Genomic DNA, 21,766 nt, shown 5'->3' on the forward strand with positions numbered 1-21,766 from the left:
CTGGGCAGTAGGAGAGTCAAAAGCAACAATATAGGAATAAAGGACTTTTTTCAAACACTGGTAACACTACTGACATTTAAGGAAGAAATTTACATGCTGTGATTCTGAAAAGCAACAGTGTTCCCAACAATTTCGTAACAGCGATGCAAACTGAGTGGACTGGTAAAAGGATGTTTCCTTTTGAGTAGTCCTGTAAAAATACAGTCTTGGAGTGCAATGAGAAAAAGCCACGGTGCCACAGCAGGCCAGTGCTCGGCCCAGTAACAAAGTCATAGTGGCTGTAAATGGAGAGTCTCTGGAAAGGGCAGCTTATTCAGAAATGCAGCATATCACTGTGCCATCGGGCCTCAACATCTCTGGTCTGAGGAGCACGAGCAGGAAGACTCATAAGCGATGAAGCAGGTTGAAGGCAGCTGACATAACAAACGACCAACATTTCAGTCCACCTCCACACTCGTGCCTTTACTTCTCCATCCAACCTCCTCTGGAGTTCAGACCTTCTGCCTGTTTTCAAGTTTGGTCCTTAACAGGTGGACCACAGTTCCACGGTTCCCACTGGTGGACTTCAGCCGACCGGCAGCATGCGAGCATTGCCGTTGAACTCCTCCTCCGCCTCACTGTAGGCTGGCGGCGCTGGGTACTGGAAGGCTGGTGCGTTCATAAAGATGGGACTGTCATCGCCGTCAAAGTCATCAAGGAGAGGTGTGAGAGGCTGGTCTAGGCGGCAGTCCCGGGTCACGTCGCAGTAGCTCGGAGGTTCAGAAGGCATCCTGAGAGACACCCAGCTCTGGGAGGCAGTGCTGGCTGAACTGTCCTGGCTGCTCACACTGTTGCTGCGGCTGCCCAGACCGGCAGTCCCAATGACCAAAGGCAACTCCAGGATCAGCTTGTCACTACCAGGAATGTGTACGTAAATCATCAGAGCGTACTCCACGCGGATGATGTTGCAGCCCAGCATGGATGGTTTGATCTTCGGTACCCTGATAGTTTTTCCCTGCCAGGCGTCGCACATCCCAGAGATGATGTGGTTACCACGCACCGAGGACAGCTTCTGGCGTAGGATCTTGGTGCGGCCGTTTGCCTGGTAGGTGTGTTTGGCTATGATGGCAGCCTTGGGCACAACAATGCGGGAGCAGGTGTTCTCAAACTTCGCATTGATGCAGATCTCTTCGCCTTCACAGAATCCACGCCGGTCAATTTTTGCATTCAATGACACCTGACCGTCAGGGATGAACATGCAGGTGACTTTCTTCTCCTTCATGCCACCTGCTGGAGACAGCAGGTCTGGGGTGTTGACATCCAGTGGCTCCTCCACCTCGAAACATTTCTTGCACTCTAGCACGGGCTGCTGCGGCCTCTCCATCAGGGCTTTGACACAGTACTGGACGTAGCCGAACTTCCCCTTGTATGACGACACCAGTTGCCCTTGCTGAGGGAGCTCGAATCCAAACGTGTACTCGTACTTGTTGCCAGGTCTCAACACCACAGAGCCGTCAGAGTCTGTGGGCTGGTCTTGCAGCCGCAGGACCGTTTCATGTCTGAGGTACTCGGCCTCCTGTCGGCACCGCTGCTTGCCTTTAGCGTACTCCACCTTGGCGCAGCCCAGACCCAGAAGCTTCAGCGCGGACACCCGCATCATTAGGGTTAGGGTTAGGGCGTTGGTTACGGCCCCGTCCCCCCTGGGGGGGACCGAGGAATGCGCGGTCCTTCCCTCCTGGGTTAGGATTATGGTGATAGCAGGCCACCAGGGGCCTGAGTGCACTGTCCATCAATGGGGGCCGGGAGGTGGAGACCCTGCCCAGCGGGTCCAAAAATTACCCATGTCTTGGGTTAGATCTTTCTTATCTCCGTCAGGACAAGTTCTGTGAGGTTTTCACACTCGCCTATTGAATCAGTCAGATGGGTCAGTCTGTTCTGGTCCACCTTCAGGATGGACAGCTGTTTCAGAGACCCTATGCTGTCCGGGACGACCTCCAGCAGGTTCTGTGTGAGCAGCAGGTCTGTGAGAGCCAGGAGGCCATTCAGCTCTGACGGGAGCTCCTCCAGACGATTCTCCGACACATCCAGACACACCAACCTACGAAGGTTTCCCAGCTCTGGTGGTAATGAGGACAACTGGTTACGGTCCAGCCACAGCTCCCTTAGGTTGGGGAGAGCGCCGAGGGTATCCGGCAAAACTTCCAGTTCATTGCTGCCCAGGTCCAGCTGTTCCAGTTTCACCAGGAAAGAGAGCGACGTGGGCAGAGACTTCAACAGGTTCTCCCTGAGCTCCAACGTCACCAGGTTGGCCAAATTTCCAATGTCATTGGGCAACATCTGTAATGACACATCATTGAGGGCCAGGTGAGCGAGCGCTCGGAGTTCAGTGAAACCATCCGGCAATCTGGAGAGGGGGTTTCCACTGAAGTCTGCAATCTCCAAGGCCCTGCAAAACTTAATGCTCTCTGGGATCTCAGAAATATCGTTCCTGGAGATGTCCAATTCCACCAGTTGCATGAAGTTAGCCACCTCAGGCGGGAGTCTCTGGATCTCATTGTCGCTCAGGCCAAGTTTCCGGAGGTTCAGTAGTCTGAAGAAAGGCTTTGGTAGCTCTTTGAGTTGATTGGCATCAAGGAGAAGCTCCTCCAAACTGCGGCTGTATCGAAATATTTCATCAGGAACCGTCTGCAAGTTGCAATGCCGCTTGTCCACCGACTCGACGTGGCGGTTGCAGCGCCACAGGGGGATACACTTCAGCATGTCCGGCCGCCGGAGGGGAGGGGGGTCTGGTTAGGGGGTTAGGGTTTAGGTGATAACAGGCCACCAAGGGCCTGACTGCACTGTCCATCAATGGGGGCCGGGAGGTGGAGACCCTGCCCGGCGGTTCCAAAAATTACCCATGTCTTGGGTTTGAGAGCTAATGGGCTATCGCGAGACGTTTCGGCATAGAAGTGCCTTCTTCAGTCGAGCCCAGGTGAATAAGTGTTTTCCTTTTTGTTTCTTTCCTTTATACAGGCTTTATTTTAACAGGTAAGTTTTTTCTTTCCTTTATACAGGCTTTATTTTAACAGGTAAGTTTTTTTATAGGGTTGTGCCCTCCCACCCCGATCGACTGGCAAACGTGGCCTGCCATCAGAGGGCTGCCGCCGGGCCCGGCACCTTCGCCGGCGCCTTCGGGCGGTCAGCTCCTCCGGCCCGCAGGCTCGCCTCTAGCGCTGGCTGGGGGTTACAGCGCGAAGGTCGAAGGGGGTGGTGGTTCTCGGACCCCGCCCTGTCCTCCCCACGCTTCCCCCCCCCCCCGCCAGACGCGATCGCTCGGTAGCGAGACCGAGACGCCCGGTCTGTCCCGGTGGTCATACCACGGCGGGCCTCGTCGCAGAGTGGGTAGGCAAACCCAGAGTTTGCCCACCCCGCGAGGGCGACGGGGCCCCGTCCGGCAAACACGGTTTCTCGAACCCTCGCCCCGGTCCACACGTGCGTCCGGAAAGCCTCGCCCTGGTCGACAGGGCTCAGTAGCCCCGAGCGAGCGAGCGCGTGCGTGCGCGCCGCTGCCGCCGCCTGAGGGGCTACCTGGTTGATCCTGCCAGTAGCATATGCTTGTCTCAAAGATTAAGCCATGCAGGTCTAAGTACACGCGGCCGGTACAGTGAAACTGCGAATGGCTCATTAAATCAGTTATGGTTCCTTTGATCGCTCATCCGTTACTTGGATAACTGTGGCAATTCTAGAGCTAATACATGCAAATGAGCGCTGACCCTCCGGGTATGCGTGCATTTATCAGACCCAAAACCCATGCGGGGCGTCCTCTCGGGGGTTAGGGGTCTTGGAATTTCACGTCTCAAAAAGAAAAAAAAAATAAGCGAGGCACTTTGAAGGAAGACTTCTTGCTTCTGCTGTAGCTCTGGTTTTGTGACAACTTTTTATTGTTTTGTTGATGATGGGGTTAGGTGTTAAGAAAAGAATCAGGCCACCAGCAAGCTGGTAGCCTGAGGTGCACGGGCCATCGATGGGGCCGGGTGGTGGTGTCCCTGCCCTGGTTCAAAAAATTGCCCATATCTAGGGTTTTAGTGCACATTTAGCATTCACTGGGCCGTTCGCGACGTTTCGGCATGTTTTTGCCTTCTTCAGGCCGACTGTTTTTGCCTTCTTCAGGCCGACCCAGTGTGTCTTGTCTTTGTCTCTCTGTTTTCTGTTTGCCTCTCTTGGCCTTTTATACTCTTGTTAGCTCCTCCCACTTGGGCTTTTTTAAGTTGACTTCTTGTCTTTTTCTTTTTCTGCTTTTCTTTCTATTTTACGTGACTTCTTGTCTTTCATATCTTTAGTTTTCTTACTATTTTTCTCTTTGTTTTCCCCTTGTTTTTTCTTGTCTTTCTGTGTTTACTCCATATTCAGACAAGGCGAGCAGGAGAAAGAAAACCAGCTTTCTAGAAATTTTAGTGCAAATTGCTGGAGTCAGATACATTTATTAGGATTGTCTCTTTATCTTTTTATGGCACCCCCTGTCTTTTTTGACATCCCGTCCTTTGTTCACTGTACTTTTGTTTATGGCACCCCCTTCCTTTAAATCCTTTCCGTGTGTATTTACATTATTTTCTTTGTTTTATCTTACGTGACTTCTTGTCTTTTTCTGTTTCTGTTTATCTTTCTTTCTTGTACGTGACTTCTTGTCTTTTTCTTTTTCTGACTACTTGTCTTTCTCTCTTGTACGTGACTTCTTGTCTTTTGCTTTTTCTGCTTATCTTTCTTTCTTGTACGTGACTTCTTGTCTTTTTCTTTTTCTACTTGTTTTTCTTTCTTACGTGACTTCTTGTCTTCGTTTTTTGTGTTAGGGACCCCCCTGTGGTTAGGGTTAGGGTAAGATAGAGGGCAGGGGCACCCCCAACCCCACGAGGCACTGGCTGGTTAGGTGTTAAGAAAAGAATCAGGCCACCAGCAAGCTGGTAGCCTGAGGTGCACGGGCCATCGATGGGGCCGGGTGGTGGTGTCCCTGCCCTGGTTCAAAAAATTGCCCATATCTAGGGTTTTAGTGCACATTTAGCATTCACTGGGCCGTTCGCGACGTTTCGGCATGTTTTTGCCTTCTTCAGGCCGACCCAGTGTGTCTTGTCTTTGTCTCTCTGTTTTCTGTTTGCCTCTCTTGGCCTTTTATACTCTTGTTAGCTCCTCCCACTTGGGCTTTTTTAAGTTGACTTCTTGTCTTTTTCTTTTTCTGCTTTTCTTTCTATTTTACGTGACTTCTTGTCTTTCATATCTTTAGTTTTCTTACTATTTTTCTCTTTGTTTTCCCCTTGTTTTTTCTTGTCTTTCTGTGTTTACTCCATATTCAGACAAGGCGAGCAGGAGAAAGAAAACCAGCTTTCTAGAAATTTTAGTGCAAATTGCTGGAGTCAGATACATTTATTAGGATTGTCTCTTTATCTTTTTATGGCACCCCCTGTCTTTTTTGACATCCCGTCCTTTGTTCACTGTACTTTTGTTTATGGCACCCCCTTCCTTTAAATCCTTTCCGTGTGTATTTACATTATTTTCTTTGTTTTATCTTACGTGACTTCTTGTCTTTTTCTGTTTCTGTTTATCTTTCTTTCTTGTACGTGACTTCTTGTCTTTTTCTTTTTCTGACTACTTGTCTTTCTCTCTTGTACGTGACTTCTTGTCTTTTGCTTTTTCTGCTTATCTTTCTTTCTTGTACGTGACTTCTTGTCTTTTTCTTTTTCTACTTGTTTTTCTTTCTTACGTGACTTCTTGTCTTCGTTTTTTGTGTTAGGGACCCCCCTGTGGTTAGGGTTAGGGTAAGATAGAGGGCAGGGGCACCCCCAACCCCACGAGGCACTGGCTGGTTAGGTGTTAAGAAAAGAATCAGGCCACCAGCAAGCTGGTAGCCTGAGGTGCACGGGCCATCGATGGGGCCGGGTGGTGGTGTCCCTGCCCTGGTTCAAAAAATTGCCCATATCTAGGGTTTTAGTGCACATTTAGCATTCACTGGGCCGTTCGCGACGTTTCGGCATGTTTTTGCCTTCTTCAGGCCGACCCAGTGTGTCTTGTCTTTGTCTCTCTGTTTTCTGTTTGCCTCTCTTGGCCTTTTATACTCTTGTTAGCTCCTCCCACTTGGGCTTTTTTAAGTTGACTTCTTGTCTTTTTCTTTTTCTGCTTTTCTTTCTATTTTACGTGACTTCTTGTCTTTCATATCTTTAGTTTTCTTACTATTTTTCTCTTTGTTTTCCCCTTGTTTTTTCTTGTCTTTCTGTGTTTACTCCATATTCAGACAAGGCGAGCAGGAGAAAGAAAACCAGCTTTCTAGAAATTTTAGTGCAAATTGCTGGAGTCAGATACATTTATTAGGATTGTCTCTTTATCTTTTTATGGCACCCCCTGTCTTTTTTGACATCCCGTCCTTTGTTCACTGTACTTTTGTTTATGGCACCCCCTTCCTTTAAATCCTTTCCGTGTGTATTTACATTATTTTCTTTGTTTTATCTTACGTGACTTCTTGTCTTTTTCTGTTTCTGTTTATCTTTCTTTCTTGTACGGTGACTTCTTGTCTTTTTCTTTTTCTGACTACTTGTCTTTTTCTTGTACGTGACTTCTTGTCTTTTGCTTTTTCTGCTTATCTTTCTTTCTTATACGTGACTTGCTTGTCTTTTTCTTTTTCTACTTGTTTTTCTTTCTTACGTGACTTCTTGTCTTCGTTTTTTGTGTTTAGGGACCCCCCTGTGGTTAGGGTTAGGGTAAGATAGAGGGCAGGGGCACCCCCAACCCCACGAGGCACTGGCTGGTTAGGTGTTAGAAAAGAATCAGGCCACCAGCAAGCTGGCAGCCTGAGGTGCACGGGCCATCGATGGGGCCGGGTGGTGGTGTCCCTGCCCTGGTTCAAAAAATTGCCCTTATCTAGGGTTATAGTGCACATTTAGTATCAACTGGGCCGTTCGCGACGTTTCGGCATGTGTTTGCCTTCTTCAGGCCGACCCAGTGTGTCTCTCTCTGTTTTCTGTTTGCCTCTCTTGGCCTTTTATACTTTTGTTAGCTCCTCCCACTTGGGCTTTTTAATTTGACTTCTTGTCTTTTTCTTTTTCTGACTTCTTGTCTTTTTCTCTTTCTGACTTCTTGTCTTTTTCTTTTTCTGACTTCTTGTCTTTCTTTTTTACGTGACTTCTTGTCTTTCATATCTTTAATATTTTTACTATTTTTCTTTGTTTTCCACTTGTTTTTTCTTGCTTTTCTATATTTCTCTTTATCTTTTTATGGCACCCCCTGTCTTTTTTGACATCCCGTCCTGTGTTTCACTGTATTTTTGTTTATGGCACCCCCTTCCTTTAAATCCTTTCTCTTTGTTTTATCTTACGTGACTTCTTGTCTTTTTCTGTTTCTGTTTATCTTTCTTTCTTGTACGTGACTTCTTGTCTTTTTCTTTTTCTGACTACTTGTCTTTTTCTTGTACGTGACTTCTTGTCTTTTGCTTTTTCTGCTTATCTTTCTTTCTTATACGTGACTTGCTTGTCTTTTTCTTTTTCTACTTGTTTTTCTTTCTTACGTGACTTCTTGTCTTCGTTTTTTGTGTTTAGGGACCCCCCTGTGGTTAGGGTTAGGGTAAGATAGAGGGCAGGGGCACCCCCAACCCCACGAGGCACTGGCTGGTTAGGTGTTAGAAAAGAATCAGGCCACCAGCAAGCTGGCAGCCTGAGGTGCACGGGCCATCGATGGGGCCGGGTGGTGGTGTCCCTGCCCTGGTTCAAAAAATTGCCCTTATCTAGGGTTATAGTGCACATTTAGTATCAACTGGGCCGTTCGCGACGTTTCGGCATGTGTTTGCCTTCTTCAGGCCGACCCAGTGTGTCTCTCTCTGTTTTCTGTTTGCCTCTCTTGGCCTTTTATACTTTTGTTAGCTCCTCCCACTTGGGCTTTTTAATTTGACTTCTTGTCTTTTTCTTTTTCTGACTTCTTGTCTTTTTCTCTTTCTGACTTCTTGTCTTTTTCTTTTTCTGACTTCTTGTCTTTCTTTTTTACGTGACTTCTTGTCTTTCATATCTTTAATATTTTTACTATTTTTCTTTGTTTTCCACTTGTTTTTTCTTGCTTTTCTATATTTCTCTTTATCTTTTTATGGCACCCCCTGTCTTTTTTGACATCCCGTCCTGTGTTTCACTGTATTTTTGTTTATGGCACCCCCTTCCTTTAAATCCTTTCTCTTTGTTTTATCTTACGTGACTTCTTGTCTTTTTCTGTTTCTGTTTATCTTTCTTTCTTGTACGTGACTTCTTGTCTTTTTCTTTTTCTGACTACTTGTCTTTTTCTTGTACGTGACTTCTTGTCTTTTGCTTTTTCTGCTTATCTTTCTTTCTTATACGTGACTTGCTTGTCTTTTTCTTTTTCTACTTGTTTTTCTTTCTTACGTGACTTCTTGTCTTCGTTTTTTGTGTTTAGGGACCCCCCTGTGGTTAGGGTTAGGGTAAGATAGAGGGCAGGGGCACCCCCAACCCCACGAGGCACTGGCTGGTTAGGTGTTAGAAAAGAATCAGGCCACCAGCAAGCTGGCAGCCTGAGGTGCACGGGCCATCGATGGGGCCGGGTGGTGGTGTCCCTGCCCTGGTTCAAAAAATTGCCCTTATCTAGGGTTATAGTGCACATTTAGTATCAACTGGGCCGTTCGCGACGTTTCGGCATGTGTTTGCCTTCTTCAGGCCGACCCAGTGTGTCTCTCTCTGTTTTCTGTTTGCCTCTCTTGGCCTTTTATACTTTTGTTAGCTCCTCCCACTTGGGCTTTTTAATTTGACTTCTTGTCTTTTTCTTTTTCTGACTTCTTGTCTTTTTCTCTTTCTGACTTCTTGTCTTTTTCTTTTTCTGACTTCTTGTCTTTCTTTTTTACGTGACTTCTTGTCTTTCATATCTTTAATATTTTTACTATTTTTCTTTGTTTTCCACTTGTTTTTTCTTGCTTTTCTATATTTCTCTTTATCTTTTTATGGCACCCCCTGTCTTTTTTGACATCCCGTCCTGTGTTTCACTGTATTTTTGTTTATGGCACCCCCTTCCTTTAAATCCTTTCTCTTTGTTTTATCTTACGTGACTTCTTGTCTTTTTCTGTTTCTGTTTATCTTTCTTTCTTGTACGTGACTTCTTGTCTTTTTCTTTTTCTGACTACTTGTCTTTTTCTTGTACGTGACTTCTTGTCTTTTGCTTTTTCTGCTTATCTTTCTTTCTTATACGTGACTTGCTTGTCTTTTTCTTTTTCTACTTGTTTTTCTTTCTTACGTGACTTCTTGTCTTCGTTTTTTGTGTTTAGGGACCCCCCTGTGGTTAGGGTTAGGGTAAGATAGAGGGCAGGGGCACCCCCAACCCCACGAGGCACTGGCTGGTTAGGTGTTAGAAAAGAATCAGGCCACCAGCAAGCTGGCAGCCTGAGGTGCACGGGCCATCGATGGGGCCGGGTGGTGGTGTCCCTGCCCTGGTTCAAAAAATTGCCCTTATCTAGGGTTATAGTGCACATTTAGTATCAACTGGGCCGTTCGCGACGTTTCGGCATGTGTTTGCCTTCTTCAGGCCGACCCAGTGTGTCTCTCTCTGTTTTCTGTTTGCCTCTCTTGGCCTTTTATACTTTTGTTAGCTCCTCCCACTTGGGCTTTTTAATTTGACTTCTTGTCTTTTTCTTTTTCTGACTTCTTGTCTTTTTCTCTTTCTGACTTCTTGTCTTTTTCTTTTTCTGACTTCTTGTCTTTCTTTTTTACGTGACTTCTTGTCTTTCATATCTTTAATATTTTTACTATTTTTCTTTGTTTTCCACTTGTTTTTTCTTGCTTTTCTATATTTCTCTTTATCTTTTTATGGCACCCCCTGTCTTTTTTGACATCCCGTCCTGTGTTTCACTGTATTTTTGTTTATGGCACCCCCTTCCTTTAAATCCTTTCTCTTTGTTTTATCTTACGTGACTTCTTGTCTTTTTCTGTTTCTGTTTATCTTTCTTTCTTGTACGTGACTTCTTGTCTTTTTCTTTTTCTGACTACTTGTCTTTTTCTTGTACGTGACTTCTTGTCTTTTGCTTTTTCTGCTTATCTTTCTTTCTTATACGTGACTTGCTTGTCTTTTTCTTTTTCTACTTGTTTTTCTTTCTTACGTGACTTCTTGTCTTCGTTTTTTGTGTTTAGGGACCCCCCTGTGGTTAGGGTTAGGGTAAGATAGAGGGCAGGGGCACCCCCAACCCCACGAGGCACTGGCTGGTTAGGTGTTAGAAAAGAATCAGGCCACCAGCAAGCTGGCAGCCTGAGGTGCACGGGCCATCGATGGGGCCGGGTGGTGGTGTCCCTGCCCTGGTTCAAAAAATTGCCCTTATCTAGGGTTATAGTGCACATTTAGTATCAACTGGGCCGTTCGCGACGTTTCGGCATGTGTTTGCCTTCTTCAGGCCGACCCAGTGTGTCTCTCTCTGTTTTCTGTTTGCCTCTCTTGGCCTTTTATACTTTTGTTAGCTCCTCCCACTTGGGCTTTTTAATTTGACTTCTTGTCTTTTTCTTTTTCTGACTTCTTGTCTTTTTCTCTTTCTGACTTCTTGTCTTTTTCTTTTTCTGACTTCTTGTCTTTCTTTTTTACGTGACTTCTTGTCTTTCATATCTTTAATATTTTTACTATTTTTCTTTGTTTTCCACTTGTTTTTTCTTGCTTTTCTATATTTCTCTTTATCTTTTTATGGCACCCCCTGTCTTTTTTGACATCCCGTCCTGTGTTTCACTGTATTTTTGTTTATGGCACCCCCTTCCTTTAAATCCTTTCTCTTTGTTTTATCTTACGTGACTTCTTGTCTTTTTCTGTTTCTGTTTATCTTTCTTTCTTGTACGTGACTTCTTGTCTTTTTCTTTTTCTGACTACTTGTCTTTTTCTTGTACGTGACTTCTTGTCTTTTGCTTTTTCTGCTTATCTTTCTTTCTTATACGTGACTTGCTTGTCTTTTTCTTTTTCTACTTGTTTTTCTTTCTTACGTGACTTCTTGTCTTCGTTTTTTGTGTTTAGGGACCCCCCTGTGGTTAGGGTTAGGGTAAGATAGAGGGCAGGGGCACCCCCAACCCCACGAGGCACTGGCTGGTTAGGTGTTAGAAAAGAATCAGGCCACCAGCAAGCTGGCAGCCTGAGGTGCACGGGCCATCGATGGGGCCGGGTGGTGGTGTCCCTGCCCTGGTTCAAAAAATTGCCCTTATCTAGGGTTATAGTGCACATTTAGTATCAACTGGGCCGTTCGCGACGTTTCGGCATGTGTTTGCCTTCTTCAGGCCGACCCAGTGTGTCTCTCTCTGTTTTCTGTTTGCCTCTCTTGGCCTTTTATACTTTTGTTAGCTCCTCCCACTTGGGCTTTTTAATTTGACTTCTTGTCTTTTTCTTTTTCTGACTTCTTGTCTTTTTCTCTTTCTGACTTCTTGTCTTTTTCTTTTTCTGACTTCTTGTCTTTCTTTTTTACGTGACTTCTTGTCTTTCATATCTTTAATATTTTTACTATTTTTCTTTGTTTTCCACTTGTTTTTTCTTGCTTTTCTATATTTCTCTTTATCTTTTTATGGCACCCCCTGTCTTTTTTGACATCCCGTCCTGTGTTTCACTGTATTTTTGTTTATGGCACCCCCTTCCTTTAAATCCTTTCTCTTTGTTTTATCTTACGTGACTTCTTGTCTTTTTCTGTTTCTGTTTATCTTTCTTTCTTGTACGTGACTTCTTGTCTTTTTCTTTTTCTGACTACTTGTCTTTTTCTTGTACGTGACTTCTTGTCTTTTGCTTTTTCTGCTTATCTTTCTTTCTTATACGTGACTTGCTTGTCTTTTTCTTTTTCTACTTGTTTTTCTTTCTTACGTGACTTCTTGTCTTCGTTTTTTGTGTTTAGGGACCCCCCTGTGGTTAGGGTTAGGGTAAGATAGAGGGCAGGGGCACCCCCAACCCCACGAGGCACTGGCTGGTTAGGTGTTAGAAAAGAATCAGGCCACCAGCAAGCTGGCAGCCTGAGGTGCACGGGCCATCGATGGGGCCGGGTGGTGGTGTCCCTGCCCTGGTTCAAAAAATTGCCCTTATCTAGGGTTATAGTGCACATTTAGTATCAACTGGGCCGTTCGCGACGTTTCGGCATGTGTTTGCCTTCTTCAGGCCGACCCAGTGTGTCTCTCTCTGTTTTCTGTTTGCCTCTCTTGGCCTTTTATACTTTTGTTAGCTCCTCCCACTTGGGCTTTTTAATTTGACTTCTTGTCTTTTTCTTTTTCTGACTTCTTGTCTTTTTCTCTTTCTGACTTCTTGTCTTTTTCTTTTTCTGACTTCTTGTCTTTCTTTTTTACGTGACTTCTTGTCTTTCATATCTTTAATATTTTTACTATTTTTCTTTGTTTTCCACTTGTTTTTTCTTGCTTTTCTATATTTCTCTTTATCTTTTTATGGCACCCCCTGTCTTTTTTGACATCCCGTCCTGTGTTTCACTGTATTTTTGTTTATGGCACCCCCTTCCTTTAAATCCTTTCTCTTTGTTTTATCTTACGTGACTTCTTGTCTTTTTCTGTTTCTGTTTATCTTTCTTTCTTGTACGTGACTTCTTGTCTTTTTCTTTTTCTGACTACTTGTCTTTTTCTTGTACGTGACTTCTTGTCTTTTGCTTTTTCTGCTTATCTTTCTTTCTTATACGTGACTTGCTTGTCTTTTTCTTTTTCTACTTGTTTTTCTTTCTTACGTGACTTCTTGTCTTCGTTTTTTGTGTTTAGGGACCCCCCTGTGGTTAGGGTTAGGGTAAGATAGAGGGCAGGGGCACCCCCAACCCCACGAGGCACTGGCTGGTTAGGTGTTAGAAAAGAATCAGGCCACCAGCAAGCTGGCAGCCTGAGGTGCACGGGCCATCGATGGGGCCGGGTGGTGGTGTCCCTGCCCTGGTTCAAAAAATTGCCCTTATCTAGGGTTATAGTGCACATTTAGTATCAACTGGGCCGTTCGCGACGTTTCGGCATGTGTTTGCCTTCTTCAGGCCGACCCAGTGTGTCTCTCTCTGTTTTCTGTTTGCCTCTCTTGGCCTTTTATACTTTTGTTAGCTCCTCCCACTTGGGCTTTTTAATTTGACTTCTTGTCTTTTTCTTTTTCTGACTTCTTGTCTTTTTCTCTTTCTGACTTCTTGTCTTTTTCTTTTTCTGACTTCTTGTCTTTCTTTTTTACGTGACTTCTTGTCTTTCATATCTTTAATATTTTTACTATTTTTCTTTGTTTTCCACTTGTTTTTTCTTGCTTTTCTATATTTCTCTTTATCTTTTTATGGCACCCCCTGTCTTTTTTGACATCCCGTCCTGTGTTTCACTGTATTTTTGTTTATGGCACCCCCTTCCTTTAAATCCTTTCTCTTTGTTTTATCTTACGTGACTTCTTGTCTTTTTCTGTTTCTGTTTATCTTTCTTTCTTGTACGTGACTTCTTGTCTTTTTCTTTTTCTGACTACTTGTCTTTTTCTTGTACGTGACTTCTTGTCTTTTGCTTTTTCTGCTTATCTTTCTTTCTTATACGTGACTTGCTTGTCTTTTTCTTTTTCTACTTGTTTTTCTTTCTTACGTGACTTCTTGTCTTCGTTTTTTGTGTTTAGGGACCCCCCTGTGGTTAGGGTTAGGGTAAGATAGAGGGCAGGGGCACCCCCAACCCCACGAGGCACTGGCTGGTTAGGTGTTAGAAAAGAATCAGGCCACCAGCAAGCTGGCAGCCTGAGGTGCACGGGCCATCGATGGGGCCGGGTGGTGGTGTCCCTGCCCTGGTTCAAAAAATTGCCCTTATCTAGGGTTATAGTGCACATTTAGTATCAACTGGGCCGTTCGCGACGTTTCGGCATGTGTTTGCCTTCTTCAGGCCGACCCAGTGTGTCTCTCTCTGTTTTCTGTTTGCCTCTCTTGGCCTTTTATACTTTTGTTAGCTCCTCCCACTTGGGCTTTTTAATTTGACTTCTTGTCTTTTTCTTTTTCTGACTTCTTGTCTTTTTCTCTTTCTGACTTCTTGTCTTTTTCTTTTTCTGACTTCTTGTCTTTCTTTTTTACGTGACTTCTTGTCTTTCATATCTTTAATATTTTTACTATTTTTCTTTGTTTTCCACTTGTTTTTTCTTGCTTTTCTATATTTCTCTTTATCTTTTTATGGCACCCCCTGTCTTTTTTGACATCCCGTCCTGTGTTTCACTGTATTTTTGTTTATGGCACCCCCTTCCTTTAAATCCTTTCTCTTTGTTTTATCTTACGTGACTTCTTGTCTTTTTCTGTTTCTGTTTATCTTTCTTTCTTGTACGTGACTTCTTGTCTTTTTCTTTTTCTGACTACTTGTCTTTTTCTTGTACGTGACTTCTTGTCTTTTGCTTTTTCTGCTTATCTTTCTTTCTTATACGTGACTTGCTTGTCTTTTTCTTTTTCTACTTGTTTTTCTTTCTTACGTGACTTCTTGTCTTCGTTTTTTGTGTTTAGGGACCCCCCTGTGGTTAGGGTTAGGGTAAGATAGAGGGCAGGGGCACCCCCAACCCCACGAGGCACTGGCTGGTTAGGTGTTAGAAAAGAATCAGGCCACCAGCAAGCTGGCAGCCTGAGGTGCACGGGCCATCGATGGGGCCGGGTGGTGGTGTCCCTGCCCTGGTTCAAAAAATTGCCCTTATCTAGGGTTATAGTGCACATTTAGTATCAACTGGGCCGTTCGCGACGTTTCGGCATGTGTTTGCCTTCTTCAGGCCGACCCAGTGTGTCTCTCTCTGTTTTCTGTTTGCCTCTCTTGGCCTTTTATACTTTTGTTAGCTCCTCCCACTTGGGCTTTTTAATTTGACTTCTTGTCTTTTTCTTTTTCTGACTTCTTGTCTTTTTCTCTTTCTGACTTCTTGTCTTTTTCTTTTTCTGACTTCTTGTCTTTCTTTTTTACGTGACTTCTTGTCTTTCATATCTTTAATATTTTTACTATTTTTCTTTGTTTTCCACTTGTTTTTTCTTGCTTTTCTATATTTCTCTTTATCTTTTTATGGCACCCCCTGTCTTTTTTGACATCCCGTCCTGTGTTTCACTGTATTTTTGTTTATGGCACCCCCTTCCTTTAAATCCTTTCTCTTTGTTTTATCTTACGTGACTTCTTGTCTTTTTCTGTTTCTGTTTATCTTTCTTTCTTGTACGTGACTTCTTGTCTTTTTCTTTTTCTGACTACTTGTCTTTTTCTTGTACGTGACTTCTTGTCTTTTGCTTTTTCTGCTTATCTTTCTTTCTTATACGTGACTTGCTTGTCTTTTTCTTTTTCTACTTGTTTTTCTTTCTTACGTGACTTCTTGTCTTCGTTTTTTGTGTTTAGGGACCCCCCTGTGGTTAGGGTTAGGGTAAGATAGAGGGCAGGGGCACCCCCAACCCCACGAGGCACTGGCTGGTTAGGTGTTAGAAAAGAATCAGGCCACCAGCAAGCTGGCAGCCTGAGGTGCACGGGCCATCGATGGGGCCGGGTGGTGGTGTCCCTGCCCTGGTTCAAAAAATTGCCCTTATCTAGGGTTATAGTGCACATTTAGTATCAACTGGGCCGTTCGCGACGTTTCGGCATGTGTTTGCCTTCTTCAGGCCGACCCAGTGTGTCTCTCTCTGTTTTCTGTTTGCCTCTCTTGGCCTTTTATACTTTTGTTAGCTCCTCCCACTTGGGCTTTTTAATTTGACTTCTTGTCTTTTTCTTTTTCTGACTTCTTGTCTTTTTCTCTTTCTGACTTCTTGTCTTTTTCTTTTTCTGACTTCTTGTCTTTCTTTTTTACGTGACTTCTTGTCTTTCATATCTTTAATATTTTTACTATTTTTCTTTGTTTTCCACTTGTTTTTTCTTGCTTTTCTATATTTCTCTTTATCTTTTTATGGCACCCCCTGTCTTTTTTGACATCCCGTCCTGTGTTTCACTGTATTTTTGTTTATGGCACCCCCTTCCTTTAAATCCTTTCTCTTTGTTTTATCTTACGTGACTTCTTGTCTTTTTCTGTTTCTGTTTATCTTTCTTTCTTGTACGTGACTTCTTGTCTTTTTCTTTTTCTGACTACTTGTCTTTTTCTTGTACGTGACTTCTTGTCTTTTGCTTTTTCTGCTTATCTTTCTTTCTTATACGTGACTTGCTTGTCTTTTTCTTTTTCTACTTGTTTTTCTTTCTTACGTGACTTCTTGTCTTCGTTTTTTGTGTTTAGGGACCCCCCTGTGGTTAGGGTTAGGGTAAGATAGAGGGCAGGGGCACCCCCAACCCCACGAGGCACTGGCTGGTTAGGTGTTAGAAAAGAATCAGGCCACCAGCAAGCTGGCAGCCTGAGGTGCACGGGCCATCGATGGGGCCGGGTGGTGGTGTCCCTGCCCTGGTTCAAAAAATTGCCCTTATCTAGGGTTATAGTGCACATTTAGTATCAACTGGGCCGTTCGCGACGTTTCGGCATGTGTTTGCCTTCTTCAGGCCGACCCAGTGTGTCTCTCTCTGTTTTCTGTTTGCCTCTCTTGGCCTTTTATACTTTTGTTAGCTCCTCCCACTTGGGCTTTTTAATTTGACTTCTTGTCTTTTTCTTTTTCTGACTTCTTGTCTTTTTCTCTTTCTGACTTCTTGTCTTTTTCTTTTTCTGACTTCTTGTCTTTCTTTTTTACGTGACTTCTTGTCTTTCATATCTTTAATATTTTTACTATTTTTCTTTGTTTTCCACTTGTTTTTTCTTGCTTTTCTATATTTCTCTTTATCTTTTTATGGCACCCCCTGTCTTTTTTGACATCCCGTCCTGTGTTTCACTGTATTTTTGTTTATGGCACCCCCTTCCTTTAAATCCTTTCTCTTTGTTTTATCTTACGTGACTTCTTGTCTTTTTCTGTTTCTGTTTATCTTTCTTTCTTGTACGTGACTTCTTGTCTTTTTCTTTTTCTGACTACTTGTCTTTTTCTTGTACGTGACTTCTTGTCTTTTGCTTTTTCTGCTTATCTTTCTTTCTTATACGTGACTTGCTTGTCTTTTTCTTTTTCTACTTGTTTTTCTTTCTTACGTGACTTCTTGTCTTCGTTTTTTGTGTTTAGGGACCCCCCTGTGGTTAGGGTTAGGGTAAGATAGAGGGCAGGGGCACCCCCAACCCCACGAGGCACTGGCTGGTTAGGTGTTAGAAAAGAATCAGGCCACCAGCAAGCTGGCAGCCTGAGGTGCACGGGCCATCGATGGGGCCGGGTGGTGGTGTCCCTGCCCTGGTTCAAAAAATTGCCCTTATCTAGGGTTATAGTGCACATTTAGTATCAACTGGGCCGTTCGCGACGTTTCGGCATGTGTTTGCCTTCTTCAGGCCGACCCAGTGTGTCTCTCTCTGTTTTCTGTTTGCCTCTCTTGGCCTTTTATACTTTTGTTAGCTCCTCCCACTTGGGCTTTTTAATTTGACTTCTTGTCTTTTTCTTTTTCTGACTTCTTGTCTTTTTCTCTTTCTGACTTCTTGTCTTTTTCTTTTTCTGACTTCTTGTCTTTCTTTTTTACGTGACTTCTTGTCTTTCATATCTTTAATATTTTTACTATTTTTCTTTGTTTTCCACTTGTTTTTTCTTGCTTTTCTATATTTCTCTTTATCTTTTTATGGCACCCCCTGTCTTTTTTGACATCCCGTCCTGTGTTTCACTGTATTTTTGTTTATGGCACCCCCTTCCTTTAAATCCTTTCTCTTTGTTTTATCTTACGTGACTTCTTGTCTTTTTCTGTTTCTGTTTATCTTTCTTTCTTGTACGTGACTTCTTGTCTTTTTCTTTTTCTGACTACTTGTCTTTTTCTTGTACGTGACTTCTTGTCTTTTGCTTTTTCTGCTTATCTTTCTTTCTTATACGTGACTTGCTTGTCTTTTTCTTTTTCTACTTGTTTTTCTTTCTTACGTGACTTCTTGTCTTCGTTTTTTGTGTTTAGGGACCCCCCTGTGGTTAGGGTTAGGGTAAGATAGAGGGCAGGGGCACCCCCAACCCCACGAGGCACTGGCTGGTTAGGTGTTAGAAAAGAATCAGGCCACCAGCAAGCTGGCAGCCTGAGGTGCACGGGCCATCGATGGGGCCGGGTGGTGGTGTCCCTGCCCTGGTTCAAAAAATTGCCCTTATCTAGGGTTATAGTGCACATTTAGTATCAACTGGGCCGTTCGCGACGTTTCGGCATGTGTTTGCCTTCTTCAGGCCGACCCAGTGTGTCTCTCTCTGTTTTCTGTTTGCCTCTCTTGGCCTTTTATACTTTTGTTAGCTCCTCCCACTTGGGCTTTTTAATTTGACTTCTTGTCTTTTTCTTTTTCTGACTTCTTGTCTTTTTCTCTTTCTGACTTCTTGTCTTTTTCTTTTTCTGACTTCTTGTCTTTCTTTTTTACGTGACTTCTTGTCTTTCATATCTTTAATATTTTTACTATTTTTCTTTGTTTTCCACTTGTTTTTTCTTGCTTTTCTATATTTCTCTTTATCTTTTTATGGCACCCCCTGTCTTTTTTGACATCCCGTCCTGTGTTTCACTGTATTTTTGTTTATGGCACCCCCTTCCTTTAAATCCTTTCTCTTTGTTTTATCTTACGTGACTTCTTGTCTTTTTCTGTTTCTGTTTATCTTTCTTTCTTGTACGTGACTTCTTGTCTTTTTCTTTTTCTGACTACTTGTCTTTTTCTTGTACGTGACTTCTTGTCTTTTGCTTTTTCTGCTTATCTTTCTTTCTTATACGTGACTTGCTTGTCTTTTTCTTTTTCTACTTGTTTTTCTTTCTTACGTGACTTCTTGTCTTCGTTTTTTGTGTTTAGGGACCCCCCTGTGGTTAGGGTTAGGGTAAGATAGAGGGCAGGGGCACCCCCAACCCCACGAGGCACTGGCTGGTTAGGTGTTAGAAAAGAATCAGGCCACCAGCAAGCTGGCAGCCTGAGGTGCACGGGCCATCGATGGGGCCGGGTGGTGGTGTCCCTGCCCTGGTTCAAAAAATTGCCCTTATCTAGGGTTATAGTGCACATTTAGTATCAACTGGGCCGTTCGCGACGTTTCGGCATGTGTTTGCCTTCTTCAGGCCGACCCAGTGTGTCTCTCTCTGTTTTCTGTTTGCCTCTCTTGGCCTTTTATACTTTTGTTAGCTCCTCCCACTTGGGCTTTTTAATTTGACTTCTTGTCTTTTTCTTTTTCTGACTTCTTGTCTTTTTCTCTTTCTGACTTCTTGTCTTTTTCTTTTTCTGACTTCTTGTCTTTCTTTTTTACGTGACTTCTTGTCTTTCATATCTTTAATATTTTTACTATTTTTCTTTGTTTTCCACTTGTTTTTTCTTGCTTTTCTATATTTCTCTTTATCTTTTTATGGCACCCCCTGTCTTTTTTGACATCCCGTCCTGTGTTTCACTGTATTTTTGTTTATGGCACCCCCTTCCTTTAAATCCTTTCTCTTTGTTTTATCTTACGTGACTTCTTGTCTTTTTCTGTTTCTGTTTATCTTTCTTTCTTGTACGTGACTTCTTGTCTTTTTCTTTTTCTGACTACTTGTCTTTTTCTTGTACGTGACTTCTTGTCTTTTGCTTTTTCTGCTTATCTTTCTTTCTTATACGTGACTTGCTTGTCTTTTTCTTTTTCTACTTGTTTTTCTTTCTTACGTGACTTCTTGTCTTCGTTTTTTGTGTTTAGGGACCCCCCTGTGGTTAGGGTTAGGGTAAGATAGAGGGCAGGGGCACCCCCAACCCCACGAGGCACTGGCTGGTTAGGTGTTAGAAAAGAATCAGGCCACCAGCAAGCTGGCAGCCTGAGGTGCACGGGCCATCGATGGGGCCGGGTGGTGGTGTCCCTGCCCTGGTTCAAAAAATTGCCCTTATCTAGGGTTATAGTGCACATTTAGTATCAACTGGGCCGTTCGCGACGTTTCGGCATGTGTTTGCCTTCTTCAGGCCGACCCAGTGTGTCTCTCTCTGTTTTCTGTTTGCCTCTCTTGGCCTTTTATACTTTTGTTAGCTCCTCCCACTTGGGCTTTTTAATTTGACTTCTTGTCTTTTTCTTTTTCTGACTTCTTGTCTTTTTCTCTTTCTGACTTCTTGTCTTTTTCTTTTTCTGACTTCTTGTCTTTCTTTTTTACGTGACTTCTTGTCTTTCATATCTTTAATATTTTTACTATTTTTCTTTGTTTTCCACTTGTTTTTTCTTGCTTTTCTATATTTCTCTTTATCTTTTTATGGCACCCCCTGTCTTTTTTGACATCCCGTCCTGTGTTTCACTGTATTTTTGTTTATGGCACCCCCTTCCTTTAAATCCTTTCTCTTTGTTTTATCTTACGTGACTTCTTGTCTTTTTCTGTTTCTGTTTATCTTTCTTTCTTGTACGTGACTTCTTGTCTTTTTCTTTTTCTGACTACTTGTCTTTTTCTTGTACGTGACTTCTTGTCTTTTGCTTTTTCTGCTTATCTTTCTTTCTTATACGTGACTTGCTTGTCTTTTTCTTTTTCTACTTGTTTTTCTTTCTTACGTGACTTCTTGTCTTCGTTTTTTGTGTTTAGGGACCCCCCTGTGGTTAGGGTTAGGGTAAGATAGAGGGCAGGGGCACCCCCAACCCCACGAGGCACTGGCTGGTTAGGTGTTAGAAAAGAATCAGGCCACCAGCAAGCTGGCAGCCTGAGGTGCACGGGCCATCGATGGGGCCGGGTGGTGGTGTCCCTGCCCTGGTTCAAAAAATTGCCCTTATCTAGGGTTATAGTGCACATTTAGTATCAACTGGGCCGTTCGCGACGTTTCGGCATGTGTTTGCCTTCTTCAGGCCGACCCAGTGTGTCTCTCTCTGTTTTCTGTTTGCCTCTCTTGGCCTTTTATACTTTTGTTAGCTCCTCCCACTTGGGCTTTTTAATTTGACTTCTTGTCTTTTTCTTTTTCTGACTTCTTGTCTTTTTCTCTTTCTGACTTCTTGTCTTTTTCTTTTTCTGACTTCTTGTCTTTCTTTTTTACGTGACTTCTTGTCTTTCATATCTTTAATATTTTTACTATTTTTCTTTGTTTTCCACTTGTTTTTTCTTGCTTTTCTATATTTCTCTTTATCTTTTTATGGCACCCCCTGTCTTTTTTGACATCCCGTCCTGTGTTTCACTGTATTTTTGTTTATGGCACCCCCTTCCTTTAAATCCTTTCTCTTTGTTTTATCTTACGTGACTTCTTGTCTTTTTCTGTTTCTGTTTATCTTTCTTTCTTGTACGTGACTTCTTGTCTTTTTCTTTTTCTGACTACTTGTCTTTTTCTTGTACGTGACTTCTTGTCTTTTGCTTTTTCTGCTTATCTTTCTTTCTTATACGTGACTTGCTTGTCTTTTTCTTTTTCTACTTGTTTTTCTTTCTTACGTGACTTCTTGTCTTCGTTTTTTGTGTTTAGGGACCCCCCTGTGGTTAGGGTTAGGGTAAGATAGAGGGCAGGGGCACCCCCAACCCCACGAGGCACTGGCTGGTTAGGTGTTAGAAAAGAATCAGGCCACCAGCAAGCTGGCAGCCTGAGGTGCACGGGCCATCGATGGGGCCGGGTGGTGGTGTCCCTGCCCTGGTTCAAAAAATTGCCCTTATCTAGGGTTATAGTGCACATTTAGTATCAACTGGGCCGTTCGCGACGTTTCGGCATGTGTTTGCCTTCTTCAGGCCGACCCAGTGTGTCTCTCTCTGTTTTCTGTTTGCCTCTCTTGGCCTTTTATACTTTTGTTAGCTCCTCCCACTTGGGCTTTTTAATTTGACTTCTTGTCTTTTTCTTTTTCTGACTTCTTGTCTTTTTCTCTTTCTGACTTCTTGTCTTTTTCTTTTTCTGACTTCTTGTCTTTCTTTTTTACGTGACTTCTTGTCTTTCATATCTTTAATATTTTTACTATTTT

The 21,766-nt window shown here is 43.3% G+C and overlaps 2 protein-coding genes across 2 annotated transcripts; both read right to left on the reverse strand.

Moving 5' to 3' along the window:
- Positions 1 to 202: 202 nt before the first annotated feature.
- Positions 203 to 1,677, reverse strand: LOC308391417 (thioredoxin-interacting protein-like). The gene has a single exon (XM_080907978.1). It carries the CDS (start codon positions 1,637 to 1,639, stop codon positions 566 to 568), a length of 1,074 nt encoding a protein of 357 aa, XP_080764104.1. The 5' UTR covers positions 1,640 to 1,677; the 3' UTR covers positions 203 to 565.
- Positions 1,678 to 1,683: 6 nt separating this feature from the next.
- Positions 1,684 to 4,018, reverse strand: LOC308391418 (uncharacterized protein). The gene has a single exon (XM_080907979.1). The coding sequence runs from the start codon at positions 2,737 to 2,739 to the stop codon at positions 1,831 to 1,833; it is 909 nt and encodes a 302-aa protein (XP_080764105.1). The 5' UTR covers positions 2,740 to 4,018; the 3' UTR covers positions 1,684 to 1,830.
- Positions 4,019 to 21,766: the final 17,748 nt, after the last annotated feature.

The sequence above is a fragment of the Rhamphochromis sp. 'chilingali' genome (genome assembly GCF_963969265.1).
Source record: "Rhamphochromis sp. 'chilingali' genome assembly, contig: SCAFFOLD_105, whole genome shotgun sequence".
NCBI classification, from domain to species: Eukaryota; Metazoa; Chordata; class Actinopteri; order Cichliformes; family Cichlidae; genus Rhamphochromis; species Rhamphochromis sp. 'chilingali'.